At 41.5% G+C, this 12,669-nt stretch overlaps 1 protein-coding gene across 2 annotated transcripts in view; it reads left to right on the top strand.

The window, feature by feature from the left end:
• The window catches only part of LOC116687942 (CTTNBP2 N-terminal-like protein), a 16,667-nt gene extending 4,227 nt beyond the window's left edge, over window positions 1-12,440 (top strand). The window contains exons 2-6 of one of the 2 annotated variants that reach the window (XM_032513685.1): window positions 7,158-7,391; window positions 8,403-8,510; window positions 8,700-8,888; window positions 9,000-9,170; window positions 9,279-12,440. In XM_032513685.1, coding sequence (XP_032369576.1) covers window positions 7,158-7,391; window positions 8,403-8,510; window positions 8,700-8,888; window positions 9,000-9,170; window positions 9,279-10,250 — 1,674 coding nt within the window. In that variant the 3' untranslated portion in view covers window positions 10,251-12,440. The remainder of the gene's footprint in view (window positions 1-7,157; window positions 7,392-8,402; window positions 8,511-8,699; window positions 8,889-8,999; window positions 9,171-9,278) is intronic. The other variant, XM_032513686.1, reaches the window with a different exon arrangement.
• The last annotated feature ends 229 nt before the right edge of the window (window positions 12,441-12,669 follow it).

A 12,669-nucleotide genomic window follows, 5' to 3' on the forward strand; every position in this document is an offset into this window, starting at 1 on the left:
TATCTACCTATCTACCTATCTATCTATCTATCTATCTATGCATGCAGCACACTTGTCTATGCCCCTGGAGAATAGAGTATTTTGAGGCATGGTCTCAAAAGTCATCCGTAAACATAGGGCTGGGCAATATTGATATTATATTGAAATTGTGATATGAGACTAAGTATTAGTATTAGTAGTATTAGTCTTACATTTTGGATATGGTATTATCGTAATATAGCATAAGTGCTGTTTCTCCTGGTTTTAAACGCATTACAGTGAAGTGATGGAATTTTCTGAACATACCAGATTGTTGTATTATTTGCCTTTACCCACATAGTCATTATATCCACATTACGGATGATTATTGATCCAAACTGTCATTTCTGTAAATACTTTTTGAAAGCATCAATAGTCTACCCTATAATACTGTCACAATATCGATATCGAAGTATTTGGCAAAGGATAGTGATATTTGAGTTGCTCCATATCGCCCAGCCCCAAGTAGACACATTCCAGTGAACCTAAACATATACTTAATTAGAAATGGGCACAATGTGCGCGCGCGCACACACACACACACACACACACACACACACACACACACACACACACACACACACACACACACACACACACACACACACACACACACACACACACACACACACACACACACACACACAGGATGTCTCAATTACAGTAAAAGGATTGGCAGGCTATTTTCCCAGACTGAACTCTGGTAGATGTGTTTTGCTGTGTCCCATATCTCCACATACTCAAGCTTTCATACTATTCAGAAGGCCTTAAGGACATTTTAAAACTGCTGCAGACTTACTTCAGTAACACTATGTCACTGTGACACTTTTAAATAACCATAAACCACAGATTACTAGTGAATAAGCAATTAGATGATGGAGCATTTTTGCAAAATATGCCCCTACCTACCTTTCATACAACACTGCAGACTATTTTCACCATTAATATTTGCGCTTACGCTCTTGGAATGCAAGTCATTTTCCCGGTGTAGAATGCACCACTGAAAGAACAAACTGGAGAGGCAGCCAGCAAACTAGAGAGCAGAAATCTAAGAGAACCCAATGCTGAATGTTCATGTGTTGTGTCTAGACCACATTCCTCCATCTCTCCTGGGATCTGGCCATCTAAGGCAAGAAGAGTTGCAGCACGCTGGGTGTCTGATGACTCAATGTGAGCGAGAGTAGGAGTGAACAAATAAACATTGGCCTTAACTGGAGCTTGAGGGGAATATGGCTGTGCTTCTTTCATAGCTCCACTGGCACAAACTGTTAACCCATTCAGGTCTGGGATTGGATCAATGCTTCAGTGTTAACTGCTACTGGGCTTTGATTAGGGGTATTATCACTGATCCGTTGGAAATTAACTGCAGGCAGTAAGTTGGAAAAATGCAGCAAAGCATACATGTTTTTCCAACGGTAAAACACCGTTCTGCTGTTCTATTGTTCAGGAATTGGCGATGTGGAATCTCAAGTCCCATCCTCACATGAAAGCAGATTGTTATCAGTGAAACATCTCCCCGTATGTCTTGTTTTTAGCCACCTAGCAGCATGGGTCTATCAATGACAGCGTTTGTCTTTTGGTCCACCACTTTGGTTCAGACTGAGTCATCTCAACAACGATCGGCTGGATTGCCATGAACCTTTATACAGACATTTGTGGTTCCCAGAGGATTAATTATGCTTGATCATGTCACTTTTCATCTAAAGTAGCACCACCAGCAGGACAAAGTTTTCACCTATCTTGTAAAGTATCTCAGCAGCCGCTGGATGGATTGGCAAACAGTTTGTACAAACAGCCATTGTCCCCAGAGGATGAATCTTATCGACTTTGGTGATCCCCTGACTTTACCTCTAGCGCCACCATGAGGTTGACCTTTGTGGTTTTGAGCGAGTGAATGAATGGATTACCATATAATTTGAATGAAACATTTATGTTCCCTTTAACGATGAACTGTAATACCTTTTGGTGATCCCTTTACTTTTCATCTAGCGCCATCATCAGGTCATATATTTAATTTGTCCAATGGTTTATAACCAAAATACCTGCCACACAAATACATTCCCACCAGCCTGGTGCACATTAGACTAAGGATAGACAGATTATCGGCCCTGGCCTATTATCGGCCTGTTTTTTGGCAGTTTGCAGATTATCTAAGTTTTATTTGCCTGATGAAGATAAAGTCAGTAATTTAAAGAGAGTGCTTCTTTGGCTCCGCTATAGCTCTGTGTCTGTCCCCTCTGATTTGGTTTCTCTCACCACTGAGTCGAACTTAATATCCCGCTCACAACACTATCTGACTATTTTTTACTGTGTATCATGTTGAAATTTTCTAATTCATTAAATAATTGCTTAAAGCATTTACACAAAAGAATTTACAGAGCTGCTAGGGTCGCTGTAGACTGTCATGTTCCAACAATAAGATTGCACATGGAACAACTTTACAGTAAGTAGAGAAGTAAGTCCAGTCGTGTTGCTCATGTCAGTCTTAACTGAAGTGTCATTGCTACACAGTGTGTCATGTGAGAAATGTTTAGCTCAACCACAAATCACCATGGTAATAACACCACCGCTCAATTCTTTGGTTTTCATGCCTTTGCTCATTTGGTTGAAAGTACAGAAACAGGCAAGTTCCTTTCTAACATTCTTATCATTGACAGTCTATAGGATCTTATGTATGAACAGGATGTGAAGTTAATGACGCAGCTTTTCTGTGGTACTCTATATTTAATTATGCAGAACTATTAATGGCATTCTAACTATCCACTGCATTTTCCCCTTTGTGACTCACTTCTGCGGCTGCTCACACTGGATTTCAAAAGGAAGTTAGTCTCTGGCAATGCTCGTATTTGGCACACACAGCTCTGCAGTGATCCAGTAGTCTATTTGCTTTGGGAAAGGAATATGAGTCTTTACTTTAAAGTTCAAAGAAGACTCAAATATGGAAATGAGTCTTTTAATTTTCTGTTGAGTTCACATGGTGTGGTTGACTAGAGCTTCCAAATGGACGTACTTTAAAAAAAAGTTTACCGTGTGTGGTCTTTGGTAATGGGGCAGTACTGAAATAGCCTTATTTATAGCTTTGAGATGCACCAGCTGATTGAATCATCGTCAGTTACTGTAGCATGCACAATCATGTGCTTATGATGGATAGTATTCCTCAGACATCCATTTACTTTTCATTAAAGTACATCGGGCACAAGCATTTCAGGGTATTTAGCAATCTGCCTAAGCAGCTCTGAAATAAATAGAAATCTAATCACCTTCCCTCGGTATTATGCAGATCTTGTTGCCAAAGTTGTACAACTGGAAGAGTCCAGGTTTCATTTTTCAGCAAAATATATACTGGATTGGAACCAGTGCAGCCATGGCACAAAGTCTTCCCAAGCAAAAGCACACAAGGTGCCAAGAACTGTAGTCAACAGACAAAAGCATGAATAATGGAGGTAGACTGTGATTCACAGCAGCCATGCACTGAATGTTTGTGGGCATTGTTAACGTACAGTATGCAACGACTGAACTCTGGTAGATTTGGGTGTTAGGTATTAGGCTAAGTAATGTTTGAAAGGTGTTTCCTGTAATCCCTCTTTTCACTTCCTCCACCCTTTCTGCAGCAGTGGAGGATTAATGCAGAGAAAAACAGCCTCCCTTTGTGTTGTGGAAGTCAGTCTGCGCATTGAAGTGCAGGGAAGAGAGCTGAGAGAGACAGAGTCTGTGTTTATGAGTGAACGTTTGTGTAATAGGGGTCTCGTGAATTAGAATAAAAATGAGCATTTAAAGGCCAATTATCCAGTTGTGAAAATGTGCACGGACTGAATAAATTTAAAATAAGAAAACGGAAAACAATGAACTCTCACACACATCTACATTAAATTGTTTTTTTTGTGTGTGTTTCAAAATGTTTCCTTCTTGTAGGAGCAGTTGCTAACAAAACTACATGTTTTTTTTCCTGTTAGTATGGCATGCAACTGCAGCGATGAAAGTCAGACTGAGTATACAGTATATCCTTCTGCAACGTTTGGTAGGTGTCAAGAATAGAAACCTGATCTAAGCGTATTTAATCTTTACCCGTACAATGACACATAGGAGCAGACAGCCATTGACGGGAACAGGGATGAGCTGTCTGCTTAGTCTGCAGACATTTCTCTTTGAAGTTTTTTTTTTCTTTTTCAAAACTAGATATCTACAGTGTAAAATCTAAAATCTTGCTCAATGTATTCCAGTTTTAAGCTTATGCGTTTTTTATAAATCACAAGTATGCATTCACAAAAGATCTTTGGGAGACAAAGGTCATGGTATTTTCTTAAAGTCAATTAGATGTGAAAACATGCATTGTATAAACATAGTGAGGACACAGGCTATATGCCACTCATAACATATTTTACAACACACACACACACACACACACACACACACACACACACACACACACACACACACACCTTGTAGATGTGCTGTGTGGTCACAGGGCTGTAGATAATGCCCATATTTAAATTCTCCTGGGCAGCCTGTGTTTTCCTGTTTCACCCCTTCATGTTGTTTGATCCGCCTTCACAGTCCTCAGCAGACTGGATCAAATAACAGCAGCCTTGCCCAATACTGTTGAAGATGACAACCACAAAGCCTGTGATCTGTAGGAGAATATTGCTTGAACTTTTCTTTCTCCTGCCATCAATCATCACTCCCTGTTTCTTTCATGGCTTAAAGCAACACTGGAGAACTTTTTCCCGTTTCAGTCCCCCTACAGGTTGGAAGTGGAATTATGCAAGTTTGCCACATTGGGTAGCGGATCTTTAGTCCAAATAGACTGGACAATGTAATGTGATGTAATGTAATGGATACATTTCCTTCCAACCTGTAGGGGGACCAAAGCGGGGAAAGTTCTCTAGTGTTGCTTTAAGTAACTCCAGTTGTTTAACATTAATCTGTCTTAGAACGTTAAATGTCAGTCATGTAAGAATGTCTTGATTACCGCAGCAAATGTTTGGCTTTCGAATCAATTATATGCAGTCTTGGGAAATTATTTGTAAATTATTTCTTGATGATAATTATGTTACGGATGCTGACATTATTAAGCAAGCAGACCAGGTATCAGCCATGGTGAATTATCCACATAACATCCAGTTTTAGTTGTCAATGGCTGTACAAAAATTCAGTGTTTACTGAATTATTTACATGGATTCAGTCACTGTGGATAGTCGACTCAGTTTTTTCAGTTTTTTATTGATTTTTTTTATTGTCATACAAGAAAATACATTTGTATATTTAAAGTTTTTAGGCACATTTTAGTACCAATATCAAACCCTCTTCCCCTCACATCTCCAACCTCCCCCCCCACCTTTCTCCCCTTCACCATCCAGCAGGTTGTTAATATATACACAAACAGATCATTCCTATCTCAACAGAAGATCTTTTAAATTAGATATCAACCTCTCCCATAATACAATTGTATGTGGCTGAGCATCATTTTTTCTTGCTGAAGACAATTCTAGGTAAGAAATGTCCAAAAATGACAGAACCCAATGAACCCCAGAGCTACCATGAGGAGATTTTCAGTGCTGGACTACTATCTTCTTAGCTGCTGTTAAGCCTGCTGGCCAAACCGACTCAGTTTTTAATGCCACAGCAACCCCTTATCTTACATTAAATGTTTTCAGTAAGGTCCACACATTAAGGTATACAGATTTTAAATTTGGGAAAAACAAATTACTGGCATGTTAACTGAGGTATTGGTTGGATGAGTGAACTAAATAAAAACTTGGATTGATGCATCTGTAGTTACAACAAATAATCAGAGTTCTATGCCAATGAAGTGCTGTTTGGGAGGGATCAGAGTAGTTTACCTGTGTGCTTAGCTGTAATAACCCAGAGTCAGCTGTTAAAGGCTCTGTAAGAACAGTGACTCAGCTGAATATTGCTCTGCAGGCCCATCCACACTCTTGACTTCACTTTAAACCTCTTAAGTAATCTTGGTATCAGTCATCAGGCGCTCTGTCCTCACCCTGCCAGAGAAGATACTGCTCTCTCTAATCTTTTGAGCCTCTTCTGTTGGAACCTCACAAAGACACATTGCCAGTTCCGCTGTTAGCCCTCATCCTCTCTCTCACTTCAGCCCCTTTTCACGGCAGGCCCAAAGGCATCTGCTGAACCTGACATGTCTCGTTGCTATTATCCCTCCTTTGTCGAGAGTTAAACAGAACAGGTCTGCCTTGGCCAATGTCCAGTCCAGAGCAGCTGTCATGCTAAAGATAGACAGACACACACCATCTGTTGCTTTTTCCTCCTGCAAGCACTCTCTCTTGCATTTTTTTACATTATGCATTTCCTCTCCCTCTCTTCCCCTTCCTTTGTCTACAGACCGTTCACCACTCTAGTATTGAGAGATGCTGATCGTGTGTGGAACGCAGTATTCAATTTCCTGATCAAATGTGAGAGAAATGACAGCAGCATGTGTTAACGTGAATCATAATTGGCAGGGATTTGAACTAGCCAATCAAATCATAACACATTATTTTTTACTTAATAATAATGACTGCTAAAATAAACCCAAACATTGTATAGTACCTTGATTGGCACTAAAACAAAGTACAATTGAGGCTGACAGGGATGTCATTAGTTTCGCAGGTATTTGCTCATATATATAAATAATTTTTTTTTTCGCCTAATCTACCCGGTGAGCTAACCAGGCTCCCAAATCCATCAAATATTTGAGATATCAAGTTATTAGGATGAATCCTCTGGGGAACACAAATGTGTGTACCAAATGTTTTCGGCATAACATCTAATAATTGTTAAGATCTTCATTTCAGTTTGGATCAACTTAGCGACCTTCATTGTCATCCCTAAAGCCATACCGCTAACATGGCTAAAAAATGTCTTTTCTAAAAATGTATACACAGGAGACAGCAGCAAGTACCAGCTGAGACTAGTCCTGAGACAAGTCTGAGGAGCTAGAAAAGTGATCCAAGAGAAGATTCGTATACTAGGACCAAGTTACAATCCTTATGTAAACAAGGATATCCATGCAAGAGCACACATAAGCTTAAAAAAATTCCACCTAGTAACAATTACTACCACATAACCGTTAGACAGCAAATCACTGTTCCTCTCGGTGCTCCATCTTACTCTTGTCCTCTCTTCAGGCCCAGCGTAAAGAACTGTTTATCCAGGAGCGCTATGGCAGGTACAACCTCAGCGACCCCTTCCTGGCCTTGCAGAGGGACAGTGAGGTTGTAGGGGACCAGAACAAGGACCCGGGCTGTTCCTCCCCCACCTCCAACCCTCTGGTGGTTCTCAAACTGGTGGTGAGCCACTGCAGGAGGATGCAGGAGAAGATGTTGGCCCAGCTGGCTGCAGTGGAAAGCAGGCACAGAAGGGTGGGTGTGGACGTGTGGTTCTTAATTCAGGGGAGGCAGAACTGAGCTGGTGGACTTGTGCGGATTTAAAAAGAAAGAAAAAAGTCAACTGGGCAACATAAGAATTAAAAAGCTGGCCTCAGTGGTGGGAAATATTGAAAAACATGAATGGAGAATACAACCAGCAAAGTGCAATGAGGCTTTCTTTTCTAAAAGTATACAAGATATAAAACGGAAGGCAACAAAAGCTTGTTACACAAAACTAAGGTGATTAAATCATCCCTCTTCATTAAAACCTTTTTGTTTCCCAAAAATATTTTTCTTCCAGGAATCCAAAAGAATAACATTAAAAAACAGCATTGTTGTCAGCAAGAGGCACTCACACATCCAAAAGTACTTCATAGGTGCAGGTCAACAGACACGGACAAAGAAAACAAAATACCTGCACCGCGATGTCATGTTCCCACTTTTTCTTTTGTTTCATGTGAGCTCGAGGTAAGAGTGTGAAGAGACTACTATTTATAGACCGTAATGTAACACAACACTGAGTTAAACATATATGCAAGGACAATATGGCTAATCGGTGTGATCACAAAATCCCTGTTAATGTCATGTTAATAACAGACTACTTTGACATAAAACTCAATAACTAGAGGCACATTCTACAACTTTGCTGTGTTTACTGACGGCCTTCTATCGTTTTTGGTATACATTTAGATGACTGTTGCAAACAATGATTCCCATCGCATCTTTTAGAACCGTACAAAACACAGAGCCCTCTGTCATCTTCAGGCTTTGTAAAACCACAGAGTGAAGACTATACTTTTCTCTGCAGGCGGGCCGAACATGGTACTCATTTAGATGAGCTTAACTATGTAGCTGTTTAGCCTAACTGCCATCAGCATTTTTGCTTACAATGTAGTAATCGTATTGCTTCAGAAGACCTGTTATTGGCCATAATATCAAGCAGACCAAACTCATGCGAGGTTCTTTCTATCCTGAGTCTCTGTCTCCCCGCTGTGGTTGCTCCAGGTCATTGCCGATCTGGAGGAGGAACGGAGGAGGCACGCTGAGGACACCGCCGAGGGAGATGATGTCACCTACATCCTGGAGAAAGAGAGGGAGCGCTTACAACAACAGGTGCCCACTAATTAGTCGGGATGTGGACTGCATTGTAAATATTTGTGCAAAATGTACTGTATTCAGTGAGCTTTAAAAGAACCGGGGTCAAAAGCTTTGAAGTACACTGTAACCATCCACGCAGTCTCAAGCAAAACAGCGTTTACTACGTGTGACATGTTTGTTTCACATGCATCTCTGTCTTTGTAGCTGGAGTTTGAGCGGAGCCAGGTCCGGCGGTTGGAAAAAGAACAGCGGCGAATTACTGACCAGCTAGAAGAAGAACGGGCTCAGCACAAACAGCTCTCCTGCACCTTGGCCAAAGAGTGCAAGTGGGCAAGTGCCAGGGCTCTGGAGGAGGGTCACCGGCTGACGGAGCTGAGCCGTACACTTGACAAGGTATTACCATTTTTAATCCAAGCTGGGCCATTCATTTTCTGTCGCTGTGATGAATGTTGGGCCTGGTTGTATTATGCACACCCCGTGAACACAGACCTTTCCCTCACGCAGGAGGAGCAGGCTTGTCAGGCACTGAGAAACGAGCTGGAAGATGAGAGGAGGCGAGCTCTGAGAATGGAGGCGAGGGTGGAAGAGCAGCTGGCCGAGTTTGACACTGAGCGAGAGCAACTCCGCTCACGTTTGAAGAAGGAGGAAGCTCACTGCTGTCAGCTACAACAACAGGTACCGTGAACACATTCATCAGGCAGGTGGCCGTACATTGCACATTTTGCAAACTGTAACTACCTCAAAGAATTTCGGAATTAATCCCTTCTTCCATTTTCTGATCAGGTAGAGGAGCTGAAGAGGACGCTGGAGGAGGTGAATATGATGAGAGATGTTGGGGAGGCAGTTACAGCTCCAGTAGAGGCAGTAGGAAAGGAGTGGGCCATGAAAGTTCCTCCAGCAAAGACAGTAGTAGAGACTATTACGGTGGAGGAGATTGAGGAAGACCAAAGCCCACAACCTGAGCAGCCAAAAGTCAACTGTCACCACTGTCCGATGGAGACCAATGGGCACCACGGTCCAACCAACGCCTTCCCAGATAACATTGTACAGAATGGGAATGAGAATTCTCTAATTTATCAGAGCCAGACATCATTCTCCCCCTGCAGTGTCACCCCCTCCACATTCCCTCCTTCCTCCCCATGCGCTTCACCTGTCCTTGCCAAACGCCCACCAGGCAGCCCGAGCCCTGGTAGCTACCAGTCTCCCTACCAGGCCGGGATCAACCAGCGCTTCCACGCTGCTCGTCATCGGTTCCAGGGTACCACTGACCCAGAGCCTCCGTCCCAGGCCACACAGCCAGCTCTCCCCCTCTCACCAAAGGATGTCTCCCCTGTGACCAGCGGCTCGTCCCTAGAAACCAGCCCAGTCAAGCAGATGGCCCGAAGCACAGTCACTCAAGTCCTGTCTCGCTTCACCACCGTACAGCAGAGCGCCACACCGAAGCTCGCAACACCAAACAATTCACCCTTTGGTACAGACTACCGCAGCCTAGCAGCGCCTTTGTCTCCGATCATCGGAAGGGCCGCAGGAGTACTTCAGCAGGGGATCCAATCACCTACTACCCCCAGGGCAGAAAGGGGCAACCCTCCACCCATCCCCCCTAAGAAGCCCGGTCTGGCCCAGGCCCCTCCCTCCCCGGCAGCAGTGCCCAGGTCCGCCAGCCACTTCTCTGACAGCCCCCTCTCAGCCAGCTGTGGCCTCACCTCCAGCCAGGAGGGAGTCAAAGAACTGGACATGGTGGTTTCTTCTAATTAACTGGTCATTTGATTGGTCAGTGAATGAGTTAGCTGCTTCTCTGCTTGTGACACGATAGTTGAATCCACATCTCATAATCATGATTGTTGAGATATTGCTTTGTACTTGACAGAATTTATATTCTGTGCTTATTTTAACAGAGGTCTCTTCAAACACTGTTATTGTATTTATTACATTTTTTTGGTATGTGCTGAGGCACTATTCAAGATAGTGGTGAAAGAGCTGGTACTAATGAAGAGGTACAACTGATAGGGTTGTGCGAATATTGAAATTCCCTTACTGACGACATAGCTTTAACCAGTCCCTCCAGGATTTTGCGATGTCGCAATCGCACCAATTCACGCCAATTCAACCAATCAACGCAACTTTGGTGCGACTCGCAATTTTGACCAATCACCGTAACGTTTTTGCAGATTTGACCAATAACTGGAGTTTGCCGCAACTTCCCAATCCCAGCAGTCCCACGTGCCAGACAGATTAGTATGGGACTCTGAGAGCCAATGACCAAGCGGGAGTGAGAACGGGTTGAGGTCATACGTGCGTGGCCATATAAATTTCCTTGTTTAGTGAGATGCGTGTGACTTGAACATCTCACATTTACGAACAAAACGTACAGTGAAAGACGAAATGTCAAACCGTCCTGCCAACCTTTATTCATCTGAACATCAATGTACGCGTTCATGTTTTTTTCACTATAAACTCGCTGTAGCGGCTGTGGTTTCAATTCTTTCGGGTCTCTGCAACGGACGGGGCTGCTCAGTTCCCCCGCCGACTGACGCGCGTAAACACAAACACACACACACGGTGGATGCAGGAAAACCGGAGATGAGACGTAGTAACAGGATGACCTAAATTGAGGACAGCTACGCTCATTATTGTAAGTGCAATGATAAATTAAAGTCCAGCGTGTCCCAGCTCAGGATAGGAACTAAACAATGTAAAGATCAACAAGCCACTGACACATTCACGTTCAAATTTGAGTCATTCAATAAATTATTTTTTTGTCTTAAGTCCAGCCATTTTCATATTATACCAACATTTGCAGCATCCTGAGCCTTTTTGACAAGGTTTCTAGTAAAAGTCAGCCCAGAGTAATTTTCTTCTCTCCAAAGCAAGTTTACTATACAAAAAAAACAAACTAAATTGCAACAAACAAACAAAAAACATTGCAAGTTTTATCGCAATTCTTTACAAAAGCTCATGCAACATAAGGCATTTTGGGAAGCAACAATCTAAAAAAAAAAAGCCGAAATCCTGGAGTGAGGGTTTAACGATGATAAGAAATTATCATCCAAAAAATAAAAATGCAATATGTTGCAAGTAAGTTCTATTTTACAAAAGGGCATGTAGAGATCCAAAATTTTTTTTTTTGTATTTTATTATTTCAGTAACGCATGCATTTATCAGCAGTGATGTTTGGAATGAGGATAACAGATAGTTATCATGGCCAACCAATATGCATTAAAATATAAATTATATCTCCCAGCCTATTTCAAGTATGCCGTTACTGTATGTTGGGCACACCCTACTGTTATTGTATATTAAGTCTTTTTTATGGTATCATATTTCCAAAGAATACAAATCAGTTTATCACCTGAAGAGGTATCATGTTTCCCTAGTATGTCGATTGTTATTACAACAAATACTGTAATATTCAGACCAAATGTAAGAAGTAGTCATTGGACCAATGTATGTCTTATTTCATGTTGTGTGTAGCTGTCGTTTTTATAAAAATGTATAGTTTAAAAAAGGCATCAAAAGGCCACCATGTCATGGGACCTTTAATGTATAATAGTTTTACATGACAGATAATCTGAGTGTTGTTCTGAGTTTTGTTTATGTATTACTTTAATGATACATTGTTTTGATAATCTTAGAACTCTGAATATATGCAGGTGCCATTGTACTCTGTTAAGGATTAATGATTCTGATGAACGTTATGTCTTTGTCATTTATAAGAAACAATTATAAAACACACTCCAGTATTTTTTCAACGATGGCTTTGATTAATGTCATAAGAACTTTTGTGTTATCTCTAATTTTTTTGAGATCTTTAGTGACAGATAATAAACGAATCCCAAAGATAGTCATGTATTCATAACTTTTTATACTCCTATATACTCTTAAAGCTGCTCACGGCCTGCAACTTGGAAAGATTTAGTGTAGGGCTATGATGATGATGATGGATGATGATTATTTTCTAGACTAATCTGCTGATTATTTTCTAAACTAACTGATTCAATGTTTGGTCTATAAAATTCAAAAAAATGATCAAATATGCCTGTTATAATGTCTCACAGTCTGAATGGATGTATTCTTGGAGCTTCTTTATTAGACCAAATCCATAGATATTACAGGTTTGGTAGGTCATTTTTAATAATTGTTGTCATCATTGCTGAAATTGTCACTACATGACAGT

This window comes from Etheostoma spectabile, chromosome 4 (assembly GCF_008692095.1).
Source record: "Etheostoma spectabile isolate EspeVRDwgs_2016 chromosome 4, UIUC_Espe_1.0, whole genome shotgun sequence".
NCBI classification, from domain to species: domain Eukaryota; kingdom Metazoa; phylum Chordata; class Actinopteri; order Perciformes; family Percidae; genus Etheostoma; species Etheostoma spectabile.